Source organism: Saccopteryx bilineata, chromosome 3, assembly GCF_036850765.1.
Source record: "Saccopteryx bilineata isolate mSacBil1 chromosome 3, mSacBil1_pri_phased_curated, whole genome shotgun sequence".
NCBI lineage: Eukaryota > Metazoa > Chordata > Mammalia > Chiroptera > Emballonuridae > Saccopteryx > Saccopteryx bilineata.
Window position 1 is genome coordinate 129,526,232 of NC_089492.1, and position 14,957 is coordinate 129,541,188.

Sequence of the window (14,957 nt, forward strand, 5' to 3'; positions counted from 1 at the left end):
CCTATCCCTCGGCTGCGTCCAAAGACTGCTTTACTCAAGACCGGCCAGTAAATGGCAACACAAACATGAACTGAGACAGATGCACACATCAAAACTATACATGCACACCGGCTCTGATACCAATACACACTGGCCCCGAAGACAGAGACAGACGCAAAACTGCACAGATGTAAAAGCACAAAGGCAGGCCCAGCTCCACCCAGTCAACAAACCAGTATACCTAAACATAGACCAAAGTGACCCAAATTCGGCTTCGCGAGTAAGTAGGTAAACCCTAGCAAGCCAACGGGACCTTCACGTCGGGGGCAGGGCCAGTAGGGGCGGAACCAGGAGGGGCGGGATCTCCCGGGTCCGGTCGGGGTCATGGGTCAGAGGGCGGAGGCGCGCCCAAGATGGCGGCCTCCGTGTGCGACGTGTTCGCCTTCTGCGTGGGCGTGGCGGGCCGGACCCGGGTCCCGGTGGAAGTCCGCTTTGTGAGCAGCTCCAAGGTGAGGCTGGAGACGAGCCCGCCCCATCCGGCCTTGGAGACAGCCCCGTGGGAACCCCATGCCCGGAGCCTAGAGGCTCCGACGCTATGGCTCAGCCCCTGCTCGCGGCCGGGGGGCTCTCTGTCCCCTTGCACAGGCTTCCGGGGCGGTCACGCGGTGTACCGGAGCCTTCAGAATCTCTGCGCGCCCCTTTCCCACGAAACCGGGCCGCCAGCGGGCGGCGGTAATGCGGCTGTGTCAGGCAGAGCTGGGGGCGCCTTGGGCCTCCCGACCCTGATGAACAACATTGCTTCTGGGCTCCGGGAGCTGCGGGCGGGGAGGTGTTGAGCACTGGGCACTGAGGTATAAAAAAGCGTGGGTCCTCAGGGACCTTTCAGAGTGAGATTTGGGTGGGAGTGAGGAAGGGCCTGGGACTGCTAGGGAATTTGGACCAGAGCCTGAAGCCCGTGGGAGCTTTTGAGGGTTTGAACAGGAGAATGATGTGATTTTGTCTTTTTATTAGTTTTTTTTTTAAGTTCGTTGTAGAAAACAATTGAAAGTGCATGTAAAGAAAAGATAAAAGTCACTTACAATCCTTTTTTTTGTGCAAATGTATTAAAATATAGAAAAGAAAGGCCCTTAGCATGAATAACTCTTAGCAGAACTTACTTTCTCTAAAACAGACTTTTAGCAGGACTTACTTTTCTAAAAAGACTCCCTATTCCTGGCTTTGAGTCTGGTCTCCCAGACTGTGGCCTTGGGCTAGCTAGCTTTGCAAGGTTGCAAGTGTTCTCAGAATGTTTCTCCCTGAATTAACCCTATAGATAAACATTGTAAGAAAGCTTGTTTCACTGCTGTGTCCTACTGCTATGCTTCCTCTCCTCCCCATTCCTCAATCAGTATGTAATTTTGTCTTTAAAAGCCAGCCCCAGACTGTGTTCGCCACCGCATTGATTTGAACGACTTAGGTCTCCATGCGGTTGCTCAGCGGGGTGGGTTAATAAAGATTTCTTAATTTGGCTTCTTGATTGTGTGTTTGGCAAGATGTCTATTTCTCACTGTTCCAATACAACAATATGTGTATTAAAATCGTAATTTTAGAAACTGCGTTTTGATACTGCAGTAAATCTATACCAATAAACCTTTTTCTGTGTATTCATTTTTAAGAGCTAAAAAATAGTTTTAGTTTATTTCATGGGAGGGTTGCAGTTTCCTCAACCAACTATTTCTTTATGGGCCCTTATGTTGTGTCTTATTTTTAATCCCTGTGGTCAGAGATCTGGGAGCTCATTTTCTGGGTGCATATCCTTTTCTCTCCAGCACTATTTTCTTTCCTAGTTATCTTTGCCAGTTGATATGTGCAAAATGGTATTGCTTTGTTCTCATTTACATCTCTGTTTATTAGTGAGATTGAATATTCTGTGCAGGGCCTGTATGTATCCTTAGTCCTTGCCCCGCCTGCTGTCAGCATCTTCATACTTATCCAGTTGCCCAACCCAAGTTTCATTGTCCTCATATTTCTTTTTTTAATTTTTGTTTATTGATTTTAGAGAGGAAGGCAGAAAAAGAGAAACATTGATTTGTTGTTCCACTTATTTATGCATTCGTTGGTTGATTCTTGTATGTACCCTGATTGGTTGATTCTTACATGTACCCCAACTGGGGAATTGAACCCGCAACCTTGATGTGTTGGAACAGTGTTCTAACCAACTGAGCTAACTGGCCAGTGTTGCCCTCTTTCCATACAAGGGACACCTGGAGCATTCCTCTCCATGAATGGAAAGTTAACTCTCTTACATCTCAGCCTCAGCTGCTCACGTCTCCATCTTCACCCCAGGCCCTCTAGTACTTACAGATTGATGGTGTCTCAGTTGCATCACTCCTGGCATGGAGAAATTTTCACCTTTACCATCACTTAGCTCTCTGTCTCACATCCCCTTTCTTTCTTCACTTCTTCTGTCTCTCTTCATTACTTCAGCCCATCTGCTTGCCTAATTGTCCTGTCCCAGCCTTCTATCAGAACCTAGGCCCTGGAAGAATGAGCTGGCTGCCCACTCCATGCCTACACCTGCTCTGCTGCCTGAGAAGATCACATGCCTACCCAGACTTAGTGACTAGGTAGATTATCATGGGCTCTTTGCATCTATATTCATCAAACGAGATTGGTTTGTGATTTTTATTTTGTGTCATTTCCCCAGTTTACCACATCAGTTATGCTTATTTTTTAGTAAAAATGGAGAACAATTTTCTCTGTTATTAAATAGTTTAAATAGTATGAGAAATATTTGGTTTGACAGAGCTGGCTCATAAAATCACATAGACTAGGGGCCTCAAGTTGGGTGGTTCTGAGCACTTTATTGCTACTATAGGTACTGTATTGGCAGGAATTCTTTTTAAACATTTACCAATTATTATGCCAGGGACATGACCAATCACAACAGAAACCTGATCAAATACAGTGATGCAAACCAGCATGCCATACTGGTGCATGGTGCATATCAGCCACAAAATAGCACTGCTTATTAGTCTGTATGGGCTTTCTTGCTCTTAAGTTCAGCTTTGGCAATTTATATCTTTTGTAAAGTCGTTCATTTAAAAAAGGTTTTGGGTTTTTTTTTTGTATTTTTCTGAAGCTGGAAACGGGGAGAGACAGTCAGACAGACTCCCGCATGCGCCCGACTGGGATCCACCCGGCACGCCCACCAGGGGTGATGCTCTGCCCACCAGGGGGCGATGCTCTGCCCTTCTGGGGCGTCGCTCTGCCCCTCCGGGGCATCCCTCTGCCGAGACCAGAGCCACTCTAGCGCCTGGGGCAGAGGCCAAGGAGCCATCCCCAGCGCCCGGGCCATCCTTGCTCCAATGGAGCCTTGGCTGCGGGAGGGTAAGAGAGAGACAGAGAGGAAGGAGGGGGTGGGGGGTGGAGAAGCAAATCGGCGCTTCTCCTATGTGCCCTGGCCAGGAATCGAACCCGGGTTCCCCGCACGCCAGGCCGACGCTCTACCGCTGAGCCAACCGGCCAGGGCCTAAAAAAGGTTTTTAAATTTACTACATAGTCTTAGAGTTTTGTACAATCTTTTTCATAAAACTTACTTTTCAAATTGGAAATATATTTGCATAGTTTGTGCCTTTTACATTCAGGTTCAGTCCCCTCCAAGCTTCTTAGAAATATGAATTAGAGCCTTTTCTTGAAACACTTTCTTTTTTTTGTTTTTGTTTTTTAACCCATTTTTAATGTTGCCTTATACATTTTTAAAATAATTTTCGTTAGGATTGTACTCTGGATGGTCAGGAGGCACGAGGATGTACATGAGCGTTCGTACTACTCAAAGGGTTAAGTGAGAGGTGGGGAGGCAGAGAGAAGAGAGACAGATTCCAGCATGTGCCCCGACCGGGATCCACCCAGCAAGCCCTTTATGGAGTGATGGCTGCCCATCTGGGGCTGCTGCTCCATTGCTCAGCAACTGAGCTATTTCAGTGCCCGAGGTGAGGCCATGGAGCCATCAGCACCTGGGGCCAACTTGCTAGAATCATTGGAGCTGGTCTAGCGGGAGGGGAAGTGAGAGGGGGTAGAGGGGTAGAGAAGCAGATGGTCACTTCTCCTGTGTGCCAGACAGGGATTTGAACCCAGGATTTTCATAGGCTGTGCTGACACTCTACTGCTGAGCCAAGCAGCCAGGGCCTTGAACCACTTTTGTGTGTTTTGGGATGAGTGGTTTTGTAGAGGAACAGGTCTACTAGTTTTCACTTTATTTTGATTACTAAATATTTTCTATATTTGGTTCTCAAGAAAGAAATATTTATCTAGTATTGAGATTTGAGATCGTCAGAGATAACGTTCATGTCTTTTTGTCCCATAGCAGAAGGCCAAGTTTTTATTTTGCTAGGTTGAGTCCCAGGGGTTGCAGGGCATAGAGCAGTGGTAGCCAACCTGGTCCCTACCGCCCACTAGTGGGTGTTCAGCTTTCATTGTGGGTGGTAGCGGAGCAACCAAAGTATAAATAAAAAGATAGATTTAACTATAGTAAGTTGTTTTATAAAGATTTATTCTGCCAAACTTAGCGAAAATCCGACATAAAGTACTTGGTAAGTAATTATTATATGCTTTAACTTGCTGTAACTCTGCTTTGTAAATTTTATAAAGTAAAGTTACTTCCCTACTTTATAAATCACCATTACTGTGGAACTGGTGGGCGGTTAGAAAATTTTACTACTAACAGAGATACAAAAGTGGGTGGTAGGTATAAAAAGGTTGACTACCCCTGGCATAGAGGCTCGTTTGCTGGAAAACAACCAAAGTGCACCTATGGCTTTGTGCAGTGGTGTTCCAGCGGCCTCACTCTACCGTTAGAGCTCTGGGAGCTGTTCAGAGGGTTCAGATTTGGGGCTCATCGGTTACTGAGTGCCTGTCCTGGTCTACACTTCCCTGCTGCTTTGATTTTGGGAGGTGCCCCTGTCTAGCCAGAGCTCCATTGCTAGAAGAAAACAGGGCGCTACCCATGAAACCACATGATAGGACATTTCACTGCTGTGCTGATCATTTTTCTGTCCCTTTTTGTGATAGTTCAGTGTTTGCAAGGTCAGCACCTCCTTCTCAAAGTAAACAGTGGGAGTAAGTGCCTGGTAGGGCCAATAACTTCTCTAGGTTCTAAAGCTGTCTTCTGATTCCCTTTGCACTTCTGAGAGATGGCAATTCAGCAGCTGTCTTCACATCTTCTGTGAAAACTATGGTGCTTTACACCAACATTTCTCATTTTAACATGCATGTGAATCACCTGGACATCTTGCTAAGGTAGGGCCCGAGATTCTGCATTTCTAACAGTCTCCCAGCTGATGTCTACAGCCAGCCCATCCACTCACTTTGAGTCATAAGGAGCTAGAGCTCGTGAGGCACATTCACCTGTGCTGTCACTGCATCCTGGAAACTACCTGGTTGATACTAAATACACTTTTCTGTGGGGAAACATCCAAATAACCGAAGCAATTGGCTCAAAGGTTCACAGCAAATAAACATTAGGATTGGGGTTAAGATTAGTCATTCCTGGCCCTGGCCGGTTGGCTCAGTGGTAGAGCGTCGGCCTGGTGTGCGGGGGGACCCGGGTTCGATTCCCGGCCAGGGCACATAGGAGAAGCGCCCATTTGCTTCTCCAACCCTTCCACCCCCTCCTTCCTCTCTGTCTCTCTCTTCCCCTCCCGCAGCCAAGGCTCCACTGGAGCAAAGATGGCCCGGGCACTGGGGATGGCTCCTTGGCCTCTGCCCCAGGCGCTAGAGTGGCTCTGGTCGCGGCAGAGCGACGCCCCGGAGGGGCAGAGCATCGCCCCCTGGTGGGCAGAGCGTCGCCCCTGGTGGGCGTTCCGGGTGGATCCCGGTCGGGTGCATGCGGGAGTCTGTCTGACTGTCTCTCCCCGTTTCCAGCTTCAGAAAAAAAAAAAAAAAAAAAAAGATTAGTCATTCCTTTTCAGAGTAACCCCTGAGAAGTGTCAGGTGCCAGGAACTATGCCAGGTGCTGTGAGTATCACTTGACCAGGGAAGTAGGGTACATGCCCTCCCGCAAAACTAGACTTCCTAATTGGGGTAGGATTTCTTTGCAGCCATTAGCAGCAGCAGCACTGCCAACAGAAGGGACATGTGGGTGACTCAGAGAAGGCTGCCCTGCTTTATCAGCTCCTGGTACAGGAGGCCCTATAGGCTATGAGTTTGGCCCTGCTCTGGCCATTCTAAAAATTCTTCAGGTGGTCTGAGGTGGCTGACATCCCAGGCCCTCTGTTCTGAACAAGGTGAACAAAGTACAACTGAAAGGTCAGAGCTGCATTTTCAGAGGAGGCAGTTCTGGGAGTGCTGACCATGCTCCATGAACCCTCCAGAGGCAGAGGCCTCTGCTGAGAGGCAACATATGGGGGTGAGGCTGGGTGGCCCTCCGGGAGCCTTGAAACTGTATCCTATGTCTCTTCTAATGGCCGTCCTGTTCCTTCTCTGTTCTCTTAGGGAAAGGGGCTATTTGCCACACAACTGATCCGGAAGGGGGAGATCATCTTTGTAGAACGGCCCCTGGTGGCTGCACAGTTTCTCTGGAATGCACTTTATCACTACCGAGGTGAGCACATCTCTCCTGCTCCTCATGGCTGCTTGGCCCCGCTGCCCTTGTGCAGGGGGGGAGAGCTGCATGTATCCCTGCTGGCAATGTCTCTGGGACTCTAAGTGGAAAGGCTGTCTTCTGTTGGAGAACTGCCCCGGAGAACTATACCTCTGTGAGATCTCAGGCTGTCTGCGACTGTGAGCCTATAGGAAAGAGGCTCTTCTGAAGTGCTCCCTGGTGGAGGACTGTCACTCAGGTGGAACTCAGTCTAGCCTCATAGTATAAGGGACTGGACGTCTTGATGAAGGGTTCTGTGCCAAAGTGGAGCCCGCTACCAAGAGGTGGCCGCATGCCCCTTGGTGAAAAAAGGCTGTGTTGGTGATCAGAAGCCAGCCACATTCTTTTTTCCCCATACTTTTCTTAGGCCACAGAGAAGCTGTGGAAGGTGGATCAATTTCTTTCAGAATGTGGGGAAAGCCTAATCTGGGGAAGGGAGGGGAGCCCCACAAACTAAGTCCCATTGAGAAGCAGGGTGATTGTGACAGGAAGGATGGGGACTCCAGAGAGAGAAGAGGGAATCATCTACCTTTGACTGCATGTGAAATTCATTCCTCTCATTCTTCACCATATTCATTTACTCACTTCCCAAACATTTCGAGTACCTATTATGTACTTGGTACTATTCTAGCCCTGGGGATACTGCTGTGAAAAGGACAGATGTGGCCTCTGTTCTCAAGACCCTCGGTCATTCCCGGCTTTCTCCTTCAGCCTGCGACCACTGTCTGCGGGCACTGGAGAAGGCAGAGGAGAATGCCCAGAGGCTGACCGGGAAGCCCGGCCAGGTGCTGCCTCACCCTGAGCTGTGCACTGTGCGCAAGGACCTTCACCAGAGCTGTCCCCACTGCCAGGTGAGTGGCCTTGGGGAGTGTCCCTGAAATGGACTGATGGGAGAAACTGTAGTTGAAGTCCTCTTTGCAGAGACAGAGCAAAAATGGACCTGGTCATGGCCCTTGAGGAATAAGACACTGTAGGATAAGACATTGAAAAGGTTTGCTACTGTTCCAGTTTTGTCTTCCCTGTTCCAGGCGTCCCATTGTCTGGAAAATAGGATGGTTGGTAACTTGCCCTCTTCCTAAGAGCCTGGTGGGGGCTTTCCCGCTATGTGCTATGTTGTTTTTCTGTCCCATGGTTTTATAAGCCTCAGTGAGTAGCCACCCCCTCACATGCCCTTTTATAAGCCTCAGTTAGTAGGCACCCCTGGAGCACTGTGTGCTTTCTTATGCCCCAGTGCTGCTGCTCTACTGCTCAGGGGCCGTTTGTGGAAGGAATGCAGTTAGAGGAGGCGAGTACCATATGGGACATCTGACCTCCACCCGCTCCAACAGGTGATGTACTGCAGTGCAGAATGTCGGCTAGCAGCTGCTGACCAATACCATCGCGTCCTGTGCCCCGGCCCCTCCCAGGATGACCCGTTGCATCCTCTCAATAAGCTTCAGGAGGCATGGAGGTAGGTGGCATTTCATCTAATTTTATCTTTATCCCTACCTTCCTTCCTGCCTCACTGCCTGCCTGCCTGCCTGGGCTCAACAGGTGCAGCCATTTTTTTAAACTTACTGTCCCCCCAAGATTTCCCCCACCCCTTATTCTTAGGGTTAAACAGAGGTCACACCATCCAGCCCCCTGCCATTAGTTTGAGCTGCCAGTCCCACTATCCTCAGCATTTTGCACACTCACAATAAGAGCCCCATTAAGCCCACAGGAATGTATAGTCCTGTGCAAGTCCTTGCTGATGGCTTTCTCTCTGGTTATAAATGAGGTTCATAGGAAGGATTCTCTGTAGCAATCAGACTGGACTTCCTTAAAATCAGCTACTTGGGAGGAAATTTCTCAGCTAAACCTTTTTCTTTCTCCCCAGGAGTATTCACTACCCCCCTGAGACTGCCAGCATCATGTTGATGGCCCGGATGGTGGCCACAGTGAAGCAGGTGAGCCCACCTGACCCTTTTAGGAAAGCTGATTCTGGCCTCATTCAACCCTTGGCCTCAGTTTTCTCCTTACCTCTAGATCCTGGCTTGGATGCAGAGTTCCTCCGGGGCTTTCCAAAGGACAGCTTCTTACTATGTAAATCTTAGAAGTCATGAACCATAAATCTAACGGGGGTATGGGGGCCCATCTTGCCTGTAGTCTTTGACCTTTGAAAGGATTTCTTATGCAACAGCAATCCATTTGATTTGTAAGCACCGCTTTTTTAGGATTGTGTCTCTGACCTAAAGCAAGAGAAGCCATACTAACCCCTTCTATTAAAATATTGTTGCTTCTCAGCCTTATTCTGCTGTTTTTCCAAGTGTTGTTGAATTGGCTAGATTAGCCCCAGTTGGGGAGATGGTTAGGAGGAAGTCCCTAGGCAGTGGAAGGATCTACCTACAGGCTCAGGTGAGATGGTATTTCTCTCATGGAGGGGCTTTAGAACACAGGCTACCCTTCTCACAGGGGTGACAGTAAGAACGTGGGTGTCTGTCAGTCCATGTGTGCATATTCATGCACAGATATTTCTGAATGTGACCCTGAAACATTTGTTCACTGCAGGCTAAGGATAAGGATCGTTGGATCAGGCTCTTCTCCCAGTTCTGTAATAAAACAGCCAATGAGGAGGAGGAAATTGTCCATAAACTCTTGGGGGACAAATTCAAGGTTGGTCTCCTGTAACCCTTCTTCCCCAATAGCCTGGGATATTCTGTGGCTTCCTGAGGGGAGCTCCACATTTGGTCCCTTCTCTGCCAAAAATCTATTCAGAGGACTTCCATTCCTCCCGCCATTTGCCTGGGAAGTGGGGTGATGACAGAGGAAGGAGGGGTGCCCTGATAGGAAAAGCAGGACTTCATGAGAGGACAGTGGTGGGCAAATCAGGTATAATGAAAAATGGAGAGGTGGGGGTCCACAGGGTCAGGAAGCAGTGTGGAACAGGAGAATTTCAGCTGCCAGTGTACTGAGTGCCCTCTCCCAACCAAAGAATTACAAATTCTCACAGAGGAGAGCAGATTTCCCCGCAGGGGCTGCCTGCAGGTGGAAGCAGATGTGTGAAAGGCATCTGGAGGGGGCCTTCCTGCACTGAATTCTGGGAGTTAGGCTGGTCTGCAGGCTAGTTAGGGGAGCCTACCATGCTTCTGCAGCCCTGCTGGTATGAACACTAGAAGATAGGGAGGGATATGGGGTTTACCACTGAGTTGAAGGCTGTTGGGAGATAAAGACTGTGTGGCCTTCCTTTGCCCCCAGGAAAAGCTCAGTCTACAGAGCTGGCCCTTTTCCTTCCTCATAGGGTGTTCTGGGCCCTGCCTGGGAGCTAACGGGAAGTCCTCATAGATGCATGTCTGTACCTGTTTTTCCTAAACCAGGGCCAGCTGGAACTGCTTCGGAGACTCTTCACGGAGGCCCTTTGTGAAGAAGCACTCAGCCAGGTGAGTGTGAGGTGGGTAGGACCAGTGTCCTCCACAGTCACTCCAGCCAGCTCTCTAGCAGCAACTGGTTCAGCATCTTCTACTGGGGCAGCTAAGCCAGAGCTGACTTGGTTTTCTGGAGTTGGGATGGGACTGACTCACAGAAGACCTTCTGAACTGAGTTGTATCAGGAAAAAAAGCAAGGGGCTATAACCTGAGTTCTCATTTTTCTTTCTTCTTGACAGTGGTTCACTCCAGATGGATTCCGATCTCTATTTGCTCTTGTTGGGACCAATGGTCAAGGAATTGGGACCAGGTCAGGAAACAGTCTTCTAGCTATATTAGATGTGTCCCTTAGGGCTCTACTGGGAAATTGAGGAAGGTAGTCACGGCTCCTTTCCAGATTAGGGTGGGGCAGGGTGTGACTTTGGTCAGAGTGCTAGACTACACACAGTAATGGGGATCAGACTGAGCTAGGAGTCTGCTCCTCTTGGGAGCCTTGGTCTGCTGGGGAAGACAGGGTCCCCACCCTGTAACTTGCCGGAGGTGGAGAGCCCTGGGAGCTAGGCCTGCTGCTCTCTAACCATGGTTGCTTGGGACCCCCAGCTCCCTGAGTCAGTGGGTCCACGCCTGTGATGCTCTCGAGCTGAAGCTTCAGGACCGCGAGCACCTGGATGCTTTCATTGACCAGCTGTACAAGGACATCGAGGCAGGTTGGTGAGATGGAGGACCCCCCCCCCCCCAGTCACGTGGTGGACACAGTCTTCCCTCAGGAACCTCCAAGTTAATGGTGGGAGACATAATCCTATGTTCCTATGGGAAGCTTCAAATCTGTCCAAGGGACACACAGATGAGAAATGGCCGTTAAATCCTCACACTCACTTGGCAGAGGCTTGATGCTGGTGGTGGGAGACTGCTGGACAAATAGAATACAATCATTTATATAAAAGCAAGGCTTCAGAGGTTTAAGTTCAGGTGAAATGGTAGGGATCGGGTACATTAGTGTTGTGGGGTGGCAGGACAGTGAGGAAGTATCTTTCCTTATAAACCTAGTTTCCTTTTCCCTGTAAAATGGGTAGACTAACATCTGCATGTTACTTCTTACAGCAACTGGCGAGTTTCTTAACTGTGAAGGATCAGGCCTCTTTGTGCTTCAGAGCTGCTGTGAGTCCTGGCATTGAGGAGGGTGGCCGTGTAGTTGCCGTTCATCTTTTGGTTTGCCCCTTCTAAATTGAGAGGGTGGAGTCTGGAAGTGGGGTTAAATCTGAGCTTCCTTGGCGATTCTTCTGGTTGGTTTTGGTCTATCAGTTTTTCATTCATTCCTGCACTGGACTGCTGGTTCCTTGAATTTATACATATATAAAACCTTCCAAGTGGGCCAGGCCCTCTGCCTGGCAGGGCATTGAGCTCTGATTCTCTCAAAAGGTGCCTGAGCTGTGCACCTCCACTGCCCTGTGAAATTTGGCAGGGAAGTGTGAGGACCTGGGCCCTCTGGACCTGCCCTCAGGGAGCAGGCAGTCCCCACTTGCTAGGAAATAGAGTCAGCTCAGACTATTATCTCTTCTAGATTTCAGCCTCCCAGCCTCTGGCTTCCTTACTGCAAACCCCTCTTCCCAGGTTCCTTCTAGAGCCACTCTGCCCTCCCAAACTAGGCTCTCAGAGGGCTTGGCTCAGCTGTTACCAATAAATGTCCAGTAATAGACAGGACTGAGTGAGTGGTCTGGCATGGGCAGCCCTTTCATAGCCCTGCCCCTCTGTGAGACACTGGGAACACAACGTGGAATCAAGGTGACCAGTGAGGAGGAAAATGGGTAGGCACGGACGGAGGGAGAGGGAGTGGTGTGGGCATGCATTCGTGTCTGCTTTATGCTCTTCAGGAAAGGGCCCTGGACAGGGAGTGCTCTGCAGAGTTGGGGCTGTTATTTGTATTAGTTAGCTTTTCTCATTAGCTGCCTCTCATGACTCAGGCAACCACAGCTGTGTCCCCAATGCAGAGACTTCCTTCCCAGAAAACAACTTCCTTTTGCATGTCACTGCCCTGGAGGATATTCAGCCAGGAGAGGTGAGAGGGCTGGGAGCTGTGGGGAGTATAGGGGTGGGCAGTGGGCCTTGTAAGTTTTCTCTAGAGATTGGGTCCAGCAGTGGCTAGGGCCCCAAGTTCAGGCTTTGAGTTGAATCCCCCATACACCAGAGCATGTCTTTCTGCCCATGAAAATGCTCTAAGCCCACCCCACTTTAAAAAATAACTCCAGGAGGCCTCAGAGCAGTTTTTGAGAGATAGCTCTGTGCCAGTTCTTGTCCCCAGACACCTTGTTTTATTATTATTATTATTATTATTATTGATAGAGAAACTGATTTGTTGTTCCACTTATTTATGCATTCATTGGTTGATTCTTATATGTGCCTTGACTGGGAATTGAACCTGCAACCTTGGCATATGGGTACCACATTCTAACCAACTGAGCTACCTGGCTAGGATCCCCAGCCACCTTTTGGTTAACTAATCTGCAGGGTTTTTTTTTTTTTTTAAGATTTATTCATTTTGGATGTGGGGTGTGGGGGAGAAAGGGGAAAAGGAGCAGGAAGCATGAACTCATAGTTGCTTCTGTTTGTGCTTTGACTGGGCAAGCCTGGGGCTTCAAACCAGTGACTTCAGCATTTCAGGTTGACTATCCCCTTCGCCACCACAGGTCAGGCTAAACTGCGGATTCTAAGAAAGCAGGAGATAGCTCTTTGTGGCTTGGGCTACGGGGAGCTAGTGTGGGTTTGGGGTCTTGGCAGCACAAAGCCTGGTTGAATCGTCTTCCAGGGCAGGTAGCATCACACCAAGATAATTTCTGAAGGAAGATAGCCACTGACCTTAGCCCTTAATGCCTCTAACCATGGCCTGAGGCCAAGGCCAACTGCAGTCCCCTCTTTGCCTCAAATGACCTGCTTGTTAGATGACCTCAGGTTGTTAAAGCCTCTTAGAGATCTGCTTGCTGAGAGCACAGGGGAATGGATCAGGGCTGCTCACACCTTCATAGAAGGGCAGCTCAGGCCTTTGGGGATGGGGCAGAAGGTGGGGATAGGGTAGTGGTTGGTGAGGCCCTCATCACATTTAATAGAGAGCACAGACTGTCGGTCCCCACTTCTCTGCCCTCCAGGAAATCTGCATCAGCTACTTAGACTGCTGTCAGCGGGAGCGCAGCCGCCACAGCCGCCACAAGATCCTCAGGTGCCAGCTGGGGAGTGGCGGGCGGCTGGGCTTGGGCCCTGCATCTCAGTGGCTGTCTGACTTTCACTCTCACCACCCTCTACCCCCTGCAGGGAGAACTATCTATTTGTCTGTTCCTGCCCCAAATGCCTGGCAGAAGCTGATGAACCCAACGTGACCTCAGAAGAAGACGAAGAGGAGGAGGGAGAGCCAGAAGACGCAGAGCTAGGAGATGAGATGACTGATGTGTGATGTCACCCTGCCTGGAAGGGGCCCTATCCAAGACTGTCAGAAAAGGGGGCCTCCCCTCAGAGAAGAGGCTGGAAGGAACTCTTCACCCCCATTGCCTGCTTCACCCCTTTTCCAGCTCTGTTTTTGCCAGAGGGTAGGACAGAGGCTGGACCCTAGGCCCTCCACCCCCCTCCAGACTTCATGCCCTGGACACTGCTGCTGAGTGGCTCAGGTTCCGTGCTGTCACTGGGCCTTTCAGAATTGGCCTCCCCTGAAGTACTCCACTCCAGAGTATGAGCAGCTGGAACCAAGGTCAGGGTCTACCAGTGTATCTTCTCCTTTGGCCCCATGGCTATGCCTACCCACCCATTGGAGGCTTCACCCCTCTCTACTTGCTGTAGAGGGACAACAAAATGGCAATCTGAGAACAGCCTTACTTTATTGAAGGAGAGAGGTGAGTTGCCCTCACCTTCTTCCCCACCTTCTACTGTTGTAGCTGATAAGGCAACTGCCTGACTACTACTAGCACACTGAGGGGGGCAGGAAGGAGGAACTGGGCCTCCAGAGCACTTTCCCTAAGACTCTGCCAGGGAACACTGAACCGGGGGAAACTACCTCCCTCTCCCCACCTTCCCATTCCCACCACGTGGACATCTGGGGGAGTGGAGATTAACCCCTCCCCTGAGCTCCACAATCTCTGTATCTTGTGCCTTGCCTTTCAGGCCCTGGCACAGTGGCTGATTCCATGGGGTATAAAAAGGTCTCTGCCTCCCTCAGGAGGGACATGTGAGGGATCATCACCCCTTCCTCATACCCTTTTCCCATCAAGGACTCTGGCAGCATGGCTAGACCTGGGGAAGGGGGGACGGGGTGACAGGCCTGTCTGTGTTTCTTAGGAGCTCTAAGTTAATGTTGAGGGGCTCTCTTGGCTTCAGTCTCCATTGTTAGGGTCTCCACAGGAACAACGAAGTCTTCCAGAAACCGAGAGGAGCTGGGCTAGATACTCAGGAGATCAGCCCTGACTGTGTCCCCTTATGTCTAAATTAGCACTACCCCTCTCAGTCTTAGGTTGGGTGCTGTGGGAATTATAACCCATCACTCACAGTTCCTTTCTGCCTACCTTCCCCAAGGGGTCTTCCACATCCCCCTGCCAAGGGATCCCGGGAAGGCCGGTGCCTGTCCCTCGGGCCCTTCCCTAGATTATGAGCCAGGTGGAACCTGCCTATCTGGGCTGCTGGACTCTTTCCTTCACTGCAGCCAGCATCCCCTCCCACCACCTCCTGCCCACTGTTCTCAATAAAGTGAGTGGTGACAGGCCTCTGAAGGAGTGCTTGGTGGAGAATGACTTGACAAGCTGCCAGAGCACGCAGCAGTCGTGTGGGTGGTGAAAAGGCGCATAGGATAGACCTGGTAATGGCAGTAAGTGGGAGCGCTAGCTCCTTAGTTTGGGCTCATCTCTGGTCTCATCTACACTCTGCTGTGCTAATATTTTAAAGCCCTAGAGCAAGGATCCACTGTGGTGAAGTATGGATTCCCAGCACCATGATGAACCTTC

At 50.0% G+C, this 14,957-nt stretch overlaps 1 protein-coding gene and 1 non-coding gene across 2 annotated transcripts; both read left to right on the forward strand.

Annotated features, from left to right (window-relative positions):
* The first annotated feature begins 346 nt into the window (after positions 1 to 346).
* On the forward strand, positions 347 to 14,726 carry SMYD5 (SMYD family member 5). Its single transcript, XM_066267384.1, has 13 exons — positions 347 to 488; positions 6,451 to 6,559; positions 7,310 to 7,449; positions 7,927 to 8,048; positions 8,457 to 8,526; positions 9,128 to 9,232; positions 9,934 to 9,996; positions 10,221 to 10,291; positions 10,582 to 10,688; positions 11,083 to 11,139; positions 11,943 to 12,037; positions 13,122 to 13,192; positions 13,285 to 14,726. The coding sequence occupies exons 1-13, from the start codon at positions 393 to 395 to the stop codon at positions 13,421 to 13,423; spliced, it is 1,245 nt and encodes a 414-aa protein (XP_066123481.1). The 5' UTR covers positions 347 to 392; the 3' UTR covers positions 13,424 to 14,726.
* On the forward strand, positions 5,509 to 5,585 carry TRNAT-GGU (transfer RNA threonine (anticodon GGU)). Its single transcript has one exon. It is a non-coding gene; the product is annotated as a tRNA-Thr (tRNA).
* Positions 14,727 to 14,957: the final 231 nt, after the last annotated feature.

What these genes read in the sequence shown, in the direction of transcription:
- SMYD5 (XM_066267384.1), top strand. Translation starts at nt 393, where the DNA reads ATGGCGGCCTCCGTGTGCGACGTGTTCGCCTTCTGCGTGGGCGTGGCG. An exon ending in AAGCTTCAGGAGGCATGGAG is followed by an intron (nt 8,049 to 8,456) that starts GTAGGTGGCATT and finishes CTTTCTCCCCAG; the next exon opens with GAGTATTCACTACCCCCCTG. An exon ending in TGGTGGCCACAGTGAAGCAG is followed by an intron (nt 8,527 to 9,127) that starts GTGAGCCCACCT and finishes TGTTCACTGCAG; the next exon opens with GCTAAGGATAAGGATCGTTG.